The sequence below is a fragment of the Mangifera indica genome, chromosome 9, assembly GCF_011075055.1.
Source record: "Mangifera indica cultivar Alphonso chromosome 9, CATAS_Mindica_2.1, whole genome shotgun sequence".
NCBI classification, from domain to species: domain Eukaryota; kingdom Viridiplantae; phylum Streptophyta; class Magnoliopsida; order Sapindales; family Anacardiaceae; genus Mangifera; species Mangifera indica.
The window spans coordinates 16293153-16308493 of NC_058145.1; the positions used below are offsets into that span (position 1 = coordinate 16293153).

Consider the following 15341-nt stretch of genomic DNA (forward strand, 5'->3'; position numbering starts at 1 on the left):
CATAGATATAGTTGGAAGAATGGAGGAGGAGAAGAGTTAGAGTTGACTTGGACTGGCAGTTTGGTAGGTGTTTATAAATTAGGTGGGTTATGAGAAACATGTCTTTAGCCCAAGTATGCCTTTAAATAATACGGTGTTATATAATTCGTTGTTATATAATTGTATAATTTTAAATTAAGAATAAAATAATATTTATTTATTCGATAATATATTATTAAAATATTTAATTAAATACTCAAAATTGAATACAAATAATATATCACTTTTCTTTTGTATTCTTCATCTACCAAACCAAGTACTCTTTCCTGCTTGGTAGGGCGAGTGTTCTCAACAAACCCTTTTCTTCTTGCTTGGTGTAATGTATTCTACGGTATTAATCGGTGCAAAGAAATATTAAAATTTCTTTATTGTAATCAATGATTCCTTTCATATTACATATATGTGCAACAAATATAAGTTATGCATTCCTCCACCTTCCGTAACCAATAATATAATATTCAGCCTTTTCTCTAGTACAATATAAACCCGATTGATTGGGCGGTGAAGCTGACTCGAACATAAAAAAATTTAGAAAAAAGAAATAGAGGAAAGCGAAGGAAAAGACAGAGGAATCTATTCGGTAGCTAGTGTCACAATACGAGTGAAGATTCGAAATAAACAAAAATTTTCTAATAATTTGTTGGCATTTATCTAATTTTTTCGGCAGTTATCTTTACCACTGTTCATCTTGTCGTTTCTTGATTTTAAATTAGCAAGAGAAATAGCTGACAAATTCAGAACACATCCTGTTGAGTGTTAAGTACCAATGAAAGGTAGACAACCAAGATTCTCGTCAATAATTAAAAAATTAAAACACCTGGGCTGTTGCTGATGATGATTAATTTTTTAGATAATGCATTCTTATTTTGTATTATTTTGCTGCTGTGTAATGAGAACACCACAACACTAAATATATTCCACTCGGAATACAGAATATTTCCTCAATATTTACTAAATTTTTTTATAGAGAAAAACAATCATCTCTTATTAAATCATGATTATGTTATTATTGTAATTATCTTAATATAAGTTTAACAGTAATATGAACACATCTCTAGTATTCCTCCTATACTATATCTGCATATAATGTTATATCTTTGTCTTATAAATGTGAAGAACTCCCATAGAGATAAGGAAATTGGAAGAAAAAGGTACATGAAATTGCTATCATTGTGACTTTATTGTTCTCTCGCTATATGTTGTCAATACCACAAGTGTAGATGTTTGCACTCAAACCATCAATTGAACCACATAAAACATTTTATTGTGCCCAATCCGCAAACACTTTTGATGCTTATAATAATGGAGAACAAAATTGTTTAACCGATTCTAACTGTTATTATCATAATCTAACTTGCTTTAAACTCTAAATTACGTGTATTACTTGTAGGCAAGAAATCTCAATAACACATTCAGGCATATGATTATTTTATTTACTACGTTTCCTCGGTAGTCACATGCAAAAATTAATTATAGAAATATAATCACCTGCAATCTTGTACATAGATTGTTAAGTTGTTATTTACTTGTTAATTTTACTATTATCCAAAGATTTATTTATTCTTTTAAACCAAAAAGTTTTACTTGAAGCAGATTATCCTCCTAGAACTGAACCAATTATATTAAACAAGTTTATTTATTTCGTTTACTCTTCAGATGTCATTTAATGCGAATAAGATTAAATGGAAAAATGGAGTTGGTCACTTCACTTTCACAAGAATGCAAGCGCTGGCAGATGAACATGATTACATCCGAGGCTTTTTGTTGGATTCGGTTAGGTTAAAAAAATGAACATAAAAAACTGGAAGTAAATGAATTTGCAGGAGAGCTGGTGGGTGAAAATGATGCTTCAAAACAATCCTAGGGAATGCAATTACCATGAAACTAGTTAAAGAACTTCACCTACCAAATACTTACATTTATTCACATTTAAAAACAATAGATAGATAGATTCAGCCGGGAAAAAAGTTACAGAGCTCTCCACGTTCTCTTTAAGTAGCTGCATGCTTCTGTTTCTCTTCCTTCATCATCTTCTTTTCATGACTTCACCTACCTAAACAAGGAAGAAAAGCTGTCGACAAAGAATGAAGCAGATATCTTTACTTTGATTCTACCATATCTATGCTGTCATAACCATCACCAAACACATGCCCAACATTAAACAGGGCTTCCTTTTTCGTCGGTGCACGCCTTTCACAACTAAGAACAGCACTTTGCTATCTACTGTTCTTTAAATGCGTTGAATATTCTTATTACAAATATCTCTATCAGGAGAGAAAAGATAGAAAATTCTCTCTTTTACCTTCTTGCTTTTTTCCTCACTCTTTTATTATGCTGTTTACATGTGATAAGAGTGTGATTATACATATATAGATACATACATACATACATACATACATACATACTAATTAAAATGAGAACAAGATAATGAAAAATTATTGTTGGTAACTTTAGTTTCTAGAAATATATATTTTATGTGACTTTTAAAATATATTGGGTCTATAAATATATAGATCGAAATTTATATTACACAAAATTAATTAACAGTATAATTGTTATAGATTATTAACGTTGTTACTTATATCCAGAAACACATTAAACTGTTAGACCATCTATTTAATTCATATTTTGATATCATATCAAAAAATATTGAGTCTATAAATATAAAGATCAAAACTTATATTATATAAAATTAATTAATTTATGTTAAAGACTAATATTTTATATTTATATAATACTTATTTATATTTATTAAACATGAAATTTAGTCTCCGTCAAATAATATATGACTTTCTAACACAACTTTCAGCGTTGTCATGTAAAAGTTTGAAAAATGTGACAAAATATACATGAATTTGTGACTCAATCTGACGGTGATTGATTGGTTGGTCGGACCAATTTGACCACCAAAATAAACTGCAAAGTATAAAATATGTTAGGTGTACAATTAGGGTTTACGATATCTCACCAGTTAGGATTAAATACCTCAACCAAATTTCGAGAACACCAATGCATGTCAGAAGAGATTCGTTTATTAATTTATTATTATTATTATTTTTGGTTACCTCTGCTTGGTTTATAAGTAAAATATGTTAGAATTTTCGAGTTTTGTAACTTCTCTCCCTATCACTTATTTTATAATCTATAATTCAAAAAATACTTGATAAATTACTTGAAATATAATTATAAAATAGGCATATTATAAAGTAATTTATTTTATGAAAGGATTCTAAAAGTTAAAGTTACGAAACTAATATTACAGCAGTTATAACCTGTATAATTCAACACAGTAAATCATAAGGTGGAATATTTTTTTTAACTGATTTAAACCTAAAAAACTAATATTATATCAGTTGGATTAACAGTTTGATTTTGATATATTTTTAACGAATATTAAACTCCTTATCTCAAATATTGAAATGCTAAATATCTAATTTTAAAATACTATAAAAACATGGGAGCATGAGTTTCATGTATAAAATATATATAAATTTAAGTGTTTTTTTATGATATATAAAATTAAATTCTTAATTTAATTAATCCAGTGATTCTCGATTTGATATAATAACTCAATTTAAATAAATTTTTTTTATTGAAAAAAAGTTATGAAAGTACGAGAAGAAAACTCGTAAATCAATAAACAGTACACGACTTCTATAATATCTACCAGTCACCATTTGTAATTTCATACAGAGGACGATTCCCACACTTTGACGCCGTTTACGCAGCGAAAAGTCCAATTCTCCTCTTCTTGTATGGAATGTTCAGAGTTGACAGTTCATTATGTACTTAACCCCACTGATTATTAACGAATGTTAATCAATTCATTCTATATTATGACCAGCAGTTGTGTGGCCGTCAGTCTAAGCTTGTTTGTTTTCTGAGAAACTGAAGTTTTCTTTTCTTCATCCAATTTACCGGTCACGGGTTGACACTAAATACAAACTCATTTTCATGTTCGGATATTTCAAGCTTTTGTTTCAACGCATGCAAACCGATAAGTGGGGTTGGATTGTGGAACATCCTCCACAACTACCACAACTACCTCAACTACTTTGTTTTGTTTTCCTTAGCTTCAACCAATGATTTCAATTATTTTTTTAGATAATTGTTTTATGTATCAGAAAATCTTTAATGTATATAATAAATATTAATATGTGTCACAATATAAATGTGATTTACCTTACCACGCTGGTATGCGAGAGAATAAAATCAGCATTTTCTTTCAATTCTAGAAGGAGAAGAAAAGTAGATACTAGAAGAAGAAACAATTTGAAACCTGTGATTATGTGCAATGTGAGGGGTCAGATATACGGCCAACCTAATTTAAGTGATCAGGGTTCACCATTCTCATCATCATAAGCCCAAAACTCCATAACTTCCTGTGCTTAAAAGCTTCAAAAACCATGCCCAAAACTGACTTATGAGAAACCTCAAACTAGAAATTCATATTTTTCAATGTGGAGTTTAAATTCATTATCTTGCACCTCAATGCCCATGCGGCTAGCTGGGACTAGTTCCCTAGCTTCTATTCCGAATGACTATTACAATGTCAACATCATTACTCATGTTGCATGATTGTAACTAGAAAATATGATGATAACTCATTATATCAAATGTTATAAACTTTGAGAAACCCACACATCAAAAGTTGATTGTTGAGAATAGAGAACATAAAATTGTATAAACCTTACACTAGAAGTTCGTACTTTCTGAAATGGGATCTAAGTCTCATAACCAAACTGATACTTTATCTGTTGTTTCTCTCTTTTTTTTTTCCCTCTCACATTGAATACTTGTCCAATTCCTGAAAACCCAGGGTCAAGCAACTCCATATTCAGTGCCATGAAGAATTCTGCTTGCAAGTGTTTCAGTAATAGACAATTATGATCATACCAGACAACAATATTATTAGGACAAAATTCCTCAAAAGGCAGCGTCTTCTACAATTTAACACTCAGAAGATGGATGGTATTTCTCTTCTCCTTAGAATTAAGTCTAATCATTTATATCCATTATGCAAAATTCATGTTATAGCTAAGCTAAATTGGTAAACATAAAGAAATAGCATTCACAAAGGAAAGCAAATTAAAGGTGAACCAATGTAAACTGTACACTGAACTATTAAACTCTAAACTCAAATTTGTATATAAGTAAGCAGCAAATCTGTACTGAGGAATGTCACAATACACAATTATTAACACTCTTCAAGCTACAAGTCATGCTGAAGTGTGCAAGAAAGTTACTTGTAAGCTAACGCTTTCATAGGAACATTGACTTTCTCCTACTATTTCATAAATACAAATAACAAAAACATTTCAGACTCTAAATCAGGTGAAGGAAACCTGAAGATATTATAAGGCCTTGCTGCATTACCACAGAACACTTTAATTCAACAGGTTTCAAAGATTGGTATGGAGTTTCATCTTTTGCTACTATTAATGTCTTTTCTGTCTCCTTATTTCTCATCTTCTCTTTTTATATATCAAAAAATGTCCATTGTTATTAGAAAACTAAGAGATGGGCAAACTCTGCCATGAAGAATTTTGCTTGGAAAATGTTCAAGCAGGAGATGACGAAACACTAAGAGCAATCAGACAACTACATCGTGAGATAAAATGCCTGAAAGGGAGCGGCACATAAAATTTAAACAGCTTACTTAGTAACAAAATCAGAACAATATATCTCTTCTTGTAAGAATTAATGTGTTAATCATTGTTATAGCAAATGATCCAGGAAGGCCAAATGGAAAATGTAGAGATGATATATCATTCTCAATTTAAACAACAGAATTACATGATTGTAAACTGTACAGGGAACTAATTAACTCTAAACTCAGATAAAGATTTGTAACTTCTCTTTGTTAAGAAGCAGAGGAAACACATTTGTGACCGAAGCAGAGGAAACACATTTGTGACCGAAGCAACAGTTATTGACAATTTGACAAGAATACATTCTTTGAGCTATCATAGAACAAGAACATCAAATATCATTAAACAAAAAAAAAAACATCTAATTTCGCAAATTCACTGAGCTTTACCAGTAATTATATATGAGAAGGACTTGGAATGGAATTACGCTCAAAATGAACTCAGAAGGTGAATTGGCATCCGGCTTTCCATTGTCGCCTAATCCTCCAGGTTGCTGCAAATTCTGCAAAACCTGAGGCGGCAGTGCCCCCAACCCACCACCCAATCCGCCTGTTGCCGAACCGAAAATCTGGCAAACAATCCTAGCCGTTATTCCAGAATCTGCAACTGGTTCTGGCAGGCATCCTCCTGCATTTTCATCATGGACTTTTCTTTCTCAATCTGCAAATTCAACATTCTCTCCCTCCATTCCGTTTCCTCTTCCTCCCTCTTCTCCTTCCCCATTTTTTTATTCTCCTCCTCCTCTCTTCATTCAGTTTTATCTCAACACTCACTCTTCTCTTGGATTCCCTCCTTGCCACTTTAATTCCCTCTCCTCCAACCCTGTTTTTTAATTTACAGGTGGCCTTATGAATTTAAGTTTCTGTCTGGGCCAGTTCATAATTTTCAGATCACAGTTGAAATCGCTGATAAATTAAAGCTGAGCAAGACTCCAACCTAGAATCCCCAAAGTACCCTCGTTGCCAACCGAAATGACGATTGCAAATCATTCAAACCCCAAATCCAGTTGTGGCATTGTGGTCATTCCATGAAGACTCTACGTCACGCTGATTTTCCTAACTCAAATCTTTAAGATTCTGTCAACGCAACAGTTATTTCTCAGTAGCCGTCCTCCTCGTTTCAGCATTTCCTCAGATAATCACCCTTCGGGTATTTTTTTAATATTTTCCCGATAATCTTTCTTCCTAATTGTCAGTTTTTTTTTTAATTGTTGATATTTTGCGTTATTTTGATAGATTCTGATTGGATTTGACATACGAGGAGCTTGAGAAAGTTAGGCATGGCGCCTCCGATTCTCTCGCTGGCTTTGCCTTCTGAGACTGGTCGAGTTTTGAGCATTCAGTCGCATACCGTTCAGGTTTTTCATTTTTTTTTATCTTTGATTTTGGATTGCTTGGAAGAATATGAAAATATTAACTTATCGCTTGGGTGTAAAAATAATCGTGCTGGAGTTTATTGCGTGCGGTGTGAGATTGCTATATTCTGGTTAAATCTGCGAAATATATACATATCAGATTGAGAAAAGTGACTGACGAATGTTTCGGGTCCTTCAGTGATAATGTAAAGCATAGTTAATTAATAATTAATTTCTATTATGAAGGGAGGTGCTTTATGAATATCAGAGCAACCTATTCTTTGATGTTTTAATAAATTGAAAGTTGATTTTGATCGTGAAACTGTTAGAGATGTCTTTGGATGCTTTGTGTTTTGTACAACTCAGGTTGTTTATTGCCATCATCCATGACATTCTTGAAGAGGTTATAAAAGTGGGAGTACGAGGGAATGTGAAATTATGTTGCCTCCCAGCTTTGATTATAAAGTTTTATTTTAATTATTTTTCTAATTCTTCATTTTAGGTAAGCCATCACCTTTTTAATCTCTATGACGGTAAGGAGCATAGTATGCCAGCTGTATTTTCTGTTGGGATGAGTAGGAGAAGGAGTTATGCCATTAGGAGTAATACATAAATGTATTTTAATCTGCCATTTTTGCTTGACAAAAGACATCACCTATTTTGCTTATATGTTGAAGTAGTACATGTCTGTCTGGATTATAGAGTGAAAAGTTGTTGATAGAGGTCCATCTCTATTATTCTGCTGATGCTGTTTGCAGAGTACTTGTTTAATCTGTGTTTTAGTTTGCTATCTTAAGATCGCTGCTATTCTTTATTGCTACTTAGGGATACGTTGGAAATAAATCAGCTGTATTCCCTCTCCAACTATTAGGCTACGATGTGGATCCTATCAATTCTGTACAATTTTCTAACCACACAGGCAAGCTGCTTACACTTCTACTCAAAAGTCTCAGAACCATGAGGCTTGACGTATGGTGCGATGTCATCTGTCAAACTATATAAGTCCAGGAAAAAAGTTGTACCCTAATTTAGTCTAAGTTATTGTTTAATCAATGTGATATTATGCAGGATACCCAACCTTCAAAGGCCAAGTTTTAAATGGACAACAACTATGGGAATTATTAGAAGGCCTTGAAGCGAATGATTTATTATACTACACCCATTTATTAACAGGTGTGTCACATATAGTTTTCTAAGTTCATACATAAGTTGATGTTTTGACCTTCTGCAACTACTTTGTACTGCTATGATTGCTATTTGTGTTTGGGAATGTTTGTATACCTTATTCGAATTCTTATGTTTCCTTTCAACTGGTTAACTGGCAGGTTATATTGGTTCAGTATCCTTTCTAAACACTGTATTGAAAGTTGTTGAGAAGCTTCGTTCTGTAAATCCAAATCTTATATATGGTAGGTTTGAGTATCATGAAGTTATCACGCTTCTTTTCAAACATGATATCTAACTGTCTAGATATCTATTTGAAGATAATAAATCTTCACCTTTTTTTGTCTCTGAGTCTTTTATTACTGAGTTTAAGGTTTGTTACTATCCAATTTGTATGTAGTTTTTTTTAATTTTTGTAGACTTACTAGTTGTAAGTATCAAGCCGGACTCAAACTTGGCTCTTCATATTGAGCTCGAGTTCATCTTTGTCAAAACTCATTGAACTCGAGATTAGTCTCAAGCTCAACTCAATTGAGCCGAGCCGAACTTGAGAAAGCCTAAACTGGAGCTTGGATTGACTGAGTTGAATCCACCTATTGTTTACATTCATGCTTCATTCTTTGTTCTCAAGATTTATCTATCTCTAGTTGTTTTTAAGTCATGATAGACTTGCTGCTTGCCTCTCATGTAAGGTACTAGCTAGGTGCATGATGGATACTTGCACATGGGAATTTTGTTTAAATATGCCTGTGTACCTTGTTTATCCAAAGAGAAATTAAATAAATGTATGTTTGCTAAAATATCGTATTTCTTGTCTAGTTTGTGATCCAGTGATGGGTGATGAAGGAAAGCTTTATGTACCTGCTGAGCTGGTATTGGTATATCGTGAGAAGGTAAACAATCCAATTGTTGTGGTCATTGTGATAACTTGATTTCATTATTTTTCTTTTGTGAATCACTTGGATGTAATAGTTGTTTGATTCTCATCAATGCTTTAGTTTATGAAAATATGCTGTATGAGGAAGCTGCCAAGACTCCAAATCCACTGGAGATAAAGATTTTGTATATTTTTCAAACTAAAATGAAATTTATAGGAGTGAAGAGAAACAAAACATAAATGACATCAATGCCTAAACAAATGCTTCTCTCTATTAAAATTCACCAAATTATGACTGCCAAGACTCTGAATCCAGCCAGACCCAACAATTTTTTAGCCACATTACATTCAGCCCTCGAGTAAAACCCCCAATTATCTGCATCCATCTGATAAATTTGCTTGGGCATACCTGTCACATAGGTGAATCTAGGTGGCAGTGTGATAGGTACCTGGAAAATCTGACAGCAGCAAAGCCTTGCCTGGAGGTTTCCTCAGCTCTCACAGCCTCCCCTGTATTCCTATCTCAGCCACCACACAGCAGACACTGGAACAGAGAATGGCAACACCAACACACATGACAATGAAAATATGTATTGTATTGAATACTTTTCCAGAAATGAATACAAATTAGTTTTCCAATACAATGACTATTTCCATCTATTGCCCTGCTTAATCAATTACATTTCCCTCTACTGAATTTGTCCAGAAAAAATAAACAAAAGACCAAAAGCAAAACTAAGAACTGCAACAATCACACAGCAAGTACTTAAGTGCACTGTTACTCCAGGCTTTCGAGAGGCCTGCACTCTCCCTACATTCCCTCTGTCTTCTGATCCTTCTTTCCTCCTAGCCCTGCAGCTGCCTTTTCTCCTTTTTGTTCTGCCGCCAACTGCTTTGCCGCCAAGTTTCTGCCAAGTTTCTTGTTTTCTCCAAAATGACCTTGTAATAAAATAATTGTGGACTTTTCTACTTGCTCCAATCTCTTGCTGCCACTTGCTCGGTTTCTTTTCTTTTCTTCTTTCCTTTGAGAGAAATAGACGTGAGTCCTAACACAGTGATGCCAGTGGAGTACACTAAGTAGTTTTTGGTGGAGGGGGTGGCGACAGAGGCGGTGGTGGTGGAGGAGGAGGAAGCTGTGCACATGGATTGACGCAAGGACATGTTCTTCAATATGCCTGTGTACCTAGTTTATGAAAATATGCTGTGTGATATTTGGTTAAAAATGATAATATTATCACTTTTTATTGGCACTCCTTGTGGTTAGGTTGTTCCAGCAGCTTCAATGTTGACTCCTAACCAGTTTGAAGCAGAGCAGTTGACTGGGTTGAGGTACTTGTTGATACTTGTGAGTAATATTTGTGAAGCTTATCATGTTCAATATTTGTTCCAATGTTCGATTATTCTGGCTATACTTAATTCAACATCATCTTTGTATACATGAAATGTTGACTACAAAAATATAGATGGAATTTGTGTCCATAATGAAATACTGGAAAAAAAATTAGAAAATTGAGATTCACATCGTGACACCTTAGAAGCTATTAGGGTTGCAAAGATGATGAAGTTATTGCCTAACAAAATGGTTAGGAAGATGCCTTCACTGATTGATGTTTGTTTATATAACTTACATAGCTAGTATTTGACATTTTGGCAAGGCATGGATCTTTCTCTTCTTGTTTACTAATGTGCTTCAAATCGCAAATGGGCAAATGAGCATGACAGATTTTTGTCCAAAAGTGAAGCGAGGTCCTTCAGTCTCCACTGATTGACAAGACTTACCCTAGCCTATCCTATCCCATAGGATTCGGGAGCTCCTATATGACTCAGGTGACCAAGACGTGCCATGTATAAATATTAAAAACTATTCTTTATCATAATATACTCAATTTTGTAGTATTAAATCCATTAAAAAACTACAACTTGTATTTATTATAATGAAAAATAGTTTTTAGTATTTTTACATGATATGTCTTAGTCACCTGAGTCCTATTGAAGCATCTGGATCCTGTGGGATAGGGTATGCTGGGGCAGGCTGAGTCACTGTTTATGTCCCCGCTTCCTCTAATTCTCTCTTTTTCTTCCTCAACCCCACCACCATAGGATTTCTTTCCTTTTGTTTCTCTGTTTGCACATGGATGAGCCTTGCATTTTGAGAACTCTCCAATTTTACTTATCCTCCTAATTTTATAATGTTTCCGAGTTTATTAATGCCATCAAGATATGACTTGTTCTAGTTACTATTTCTGATATGCTTATGAAGATTGATGCCTATTTTTAATATATATTGAATGCTTATTTCAGTCTTTCACATTCTGAGAAGATTTATTTTCTGCAGAATTGTTTCCGAAACAGATGGCAGGGAAGCCTGCAAGATTCTTCATGCTGCTGGGCCTCCAAAGGTTTTATTTATTTATTTTTATATTTTTTGTCTTGGATCTATTGGGATTCTTACCTCCTAATACTTACGTTGATTCAACAACCGTTTTTATCTCTTCCTATTGTTATCCCTGTGAGGTGGAATGTGAAGTTAATGATGTCTTTCATTAGTAAACTAACCTTATTGTTCATTTACAATGATAGAAGAGGAAAAACTATTCAACTAGGGAAATTCAATTATATGATGTAAGTCTGAGTTCACAAAATTCTTCATAGATGAACAGAATCTAATGCTACTAAAAGGTTGGTGGTAGAACCCACTCTTATTAGTAAGAAGAAAACTCTGTTTTTGGGCTCAAGCAATGATATGTGCAAACTAATCCTCATGAAAGTGATTGACCAATCAGCAATCATGATCTCAGGTATAAAAGAAAAGTGCTGAAGTTTTACAGATAAGATATTAAAATTAGGTAGAAATGTAATGGAAAAAAATGTTGCAGTTGATCAGTCTACGTGATGCTAAATATTCATTCTTGTTCAGAAATATGATGATTGGTTTTAAGTTTGACAACTCTATAGTTATTTATGCAATCATGAGCAATCAACCTCTTCGATTTCCACTATTCATTAAAATATGATACAATAATATATAAATCTGATTTCATTGACTGTTTCAGGGAATAGCTCTGATCTGTAATTAGCCTGGTTCTTTGTTGGGGGACCCTTGGTAGGAGCTTCCCTTTTTTTAAAGCCTTTTTTCCTCTCCTTATCTTTGCGGGCAATAAGAGATTTGTATAATATCTTACACACTTTATTGTCACATAGTATTTGTTTGTTTCTAAAAAAAAAAAAGGCCTTTTCTGTCAAAATTAATTGATTATTTCTTTTTGAACTGTCTATAGATGTAGCTTTAAGTTATCCTTTTCCTTCTTGTAACATAGTGTCTTTTAAACTTATCAGGTTGTGATTACAAGCATTAATGTAGATGGCAATCTTCTTCTCATTGGCAGCCATCAGAAGGAAAAGGTAGGCTTTCTATATATCATGCTGTTCAAACTATAGATTTCACTTTTAGGATCAGTGAGATTCCTTGTAATATCATCAATTTTGTATATGGGTCCTTATTACCATATTAGTTGTGATTATATGTTATATTCATTACATTATAAGATAAGCTTTACTGAATTTAAGGTCTCAGAAAGTGTGTAGAATTTCAATCTAAGGCATTTTGAAATGCAGATAAACTTACCTACTCATGCTTGTCTTTGACAGGGCCAGTCTCCTGAGCAATTCAAGATTTTGATACCCAAAATTCCTGCTTATTTCACAGTATGTAATTTCTTCTTACGAATAACTTTCAAACATAGATACAGCTCTTTCTTATTATGTTATATTTTGTGCTGCTGTAGAAAAGTATTTTCACCTGGAATTCTTGAATGCTATCATGACTGAGTGGGGTTTTATAACCTGCTTTTGAATCTTTGTTGCTGGTGTTAGTATCTTATTTTAAACTTATCAGATCTGACTCTGTTTAATCTAAGCTGGACGTATGTACAACCCTAGTACAACTATCCAAATTCTTTATTTTTCCTTTCCCTCAACTACATCATTTTGTGCAACAATTGTTCTCAAAAGTTTGCTTAACAATTGGCAAATGGATGTCTAGGTTCTAGAGAAATGAAGTAAGTTTAAAAACTTTTTAAAAATACAATGGTTAACATATAAATGTAATGTGAACGGCCATTTTTATTGCAAGACTACTGCAAGTTATCCATAAAAATTTTGCAATGAAACAGGCTGTTAGATACCTGGGATTATCTTTCTTTTCCCTGGTCTGATATTCTTCTTCAATCCCTGAGCCACCTTACTGCAAACCTCCTGTTCTCAAATTGATTCCCAGGCAATACACACAAACATACACAAGCAGAACACAAATAGATTGTTGAATGAACTCAGCACTGGTATTGAATCAATTTTCAGTCTACAATAATCTCATTCATTCCATTACAATTGAGCAGTATAACTAAACAACTTGTATGGCATTTGAGAGGTCAACTCTCTCCTTCTCTACTCTCTTTTCTGTAAATTCTTCCCAGCCTCTTTTCTTCTTTCTTCTTTTATTTTTTTTCTCATAATTGTTTCTCCTTCAACCACCAATCAGTTACTTCCTCATGTCATACTCAGTTGCCTCTGGACCACGATTTCTCTTTTTTACTTGTTGGCTAAACCTTTATGGTCTCCCTCCTTTGCCTACATGTGTACAGTCGGTGGTTAGTTCTCTATGACAGGCATTCAGTTAACTTGCTTAAAACAAATGATTTTAAACCTGTAATAAAATGTATTGATTGCAGATAATTCTGTTGGTCCTTAGAAGCAGTTGTTGGCGCTTTTTGTTGTCGTATTAAAAATGTTAAAAGACTTAATTATTAATATCAAATTTTCTGTAGAACTGAATGTATGAGAAAATGGGATGCACTTTTCTGTATTAATCAGTTGGAAAGGAAGACTGAGGCTTGTTCTCCTGAATTTATAGACAACTCAAGTTTTCTATCAGTAACTGGAAACAACGGTTTATCTTTTAGGTACAGTCATATTTGACTGTGAGCCGCTGATCTTCATTTTATTCAATGTATTTCATTTTTTTGGTAATAGCATTGCCTTCTATATAGTTTGCTTATGCTTGTAGGGGACTGGAGACCTAATGACTGCACTCCTGCTTGGATGGAGTAATGTAATGCCTCTTTAATGTTCCAAGTCTAGTTCAATCTCTGGCAATTCCAATCAGTGATGTATTTTTCTTATCATAAATTAACTTATGTGCTGTCCAGAAATATCCTGACAACCTCGACAAGGCAGCAGAGCTTGCAGTATCAAGCTTGCAGGTATCACTTTTGCTTATGCTGCTCTAATATCTTTTCGACTTGGAGTATATTCATCTTTGACAACATTATTTGAGATATCAAACCAAGTTATGGAATTATACAATAACAGTAAATATCATTGTAGCTGGAAATATAATATATATTTTACCTTGCAATGTAAGAGTTTTGAGTTATTCTAATAGGCTATCATGAAGAGCATGCTGCATAATGCTACACAAATTCGGGGATATTAAATCCCTCACGCTTCTTCTCTACTTATGCTGTAGGATCTGAAGTGGCTTCCAGTTTAGAAGTCAGTGTGCATGTAGGGAAAATTCATGGATTTTGGGGTATCAAAATAAAAATATTTTTTGCATATTACTTCTGAATATCTATTGTGAAGTTTAAATCAATCCTGGAGTGTGGCTGTGTTTTGGGATATGTAAGCTACACTTTCCTGTTAACTCTACACCCGGGGTGGCCATTGGGGAAGTTCAGAAAAGGCGAGACTGATTGAAACAATGGTACTGGTAAAAGAAATCAGCTTCAAGCAGATAAACTTGGTGACGACAAGATGTCTAATTGTTGAAAATTTACAGGCCAATCTATTGTCTATGATTGCATCTGCATATTTGGCTATTTTTATTCTGATTGTAAAAATTTTTCCAATGCCTACAGGCAGTTCTGCAAAGGACAGTGAATGACTATTTGAGTGCGGGATTTGATCCCCAAACAAGTAGTTTGGAGATCCGATTAATTCAGAGCCAGGATGATATTCGCAATCCACAAGTGAAATTCAAAGCTGAAAAATACAACTGAAGGTGATATTTATTTAAAATTACAGTGATAATAACTATAGATGTCCCCGTGTAATTTAGTCTTGAAAAATCGAACTTAAATGTTATATCTTTTTCTACATAAACTGGCGATAGTTACCTATTATAATTTGTTTTTTTTTTTCTTTTTCAATTAAATTTTCCATGTTATAGAGGCTTGCATTTTACCTACCTATCATTATG

At 33.5% G+C, this 15341-nt stretch overlaps 1 protein-coding gene across 2 annotated transcripts; it reads left to right on the forward strand.

The window, feature by feature from the left end:
- The first annotated feature begins 6126 nt into the window (after nucleotides 1-6126).
- Nucleotides 6127-15264, forward strand: LOC123225492 (pyridoxal kinase). 2 transcript variants are annotated; one of them, XM_044649459.1, is made up of 13 exons: nucleotides 6127-6839; nucleotides 6926-7047; nucleotides 7870-7963; nucleotides 8113-8217; nucleotides 8370-8453; nucleotides 9028-9101; nucleotides 10350-10414; nucleotides 11421-11484; nucleotides 12422-12487; nucleotides 12734-12790; nucleotides 14148-14192; nucleotides 14290-14343; nucleotides 14610-14976. In XM_044649459.1, the coding sequence occupies exons 2-13, from the start codon at nucleotides 6970-6972 to the stop codon at nucleotides 14631-14633; spliced, it is 810 nt and encodes a 269-aa protein (XP_044505394.1). In that variant the 5' UTR covers nucleotides 6127-6839; nucleotides 6926-6969; the 3' UTR covers nucleotides 14634-14976. The 2 variants fall into 2 exon arrangements, with proteins under 2 accessions (XP_044505394.1, XP_044505393.1); XM_044649458.1 differs by lacking the exon at nucleotides 14610-14976 and adding an exon at nucleotides 15001-15264 and having other exon boundaries at nucleotides 6130-6839.
- The last annotated feature ends 77 nt before the right edge of the window (nucleotides 15265-15341 follow it).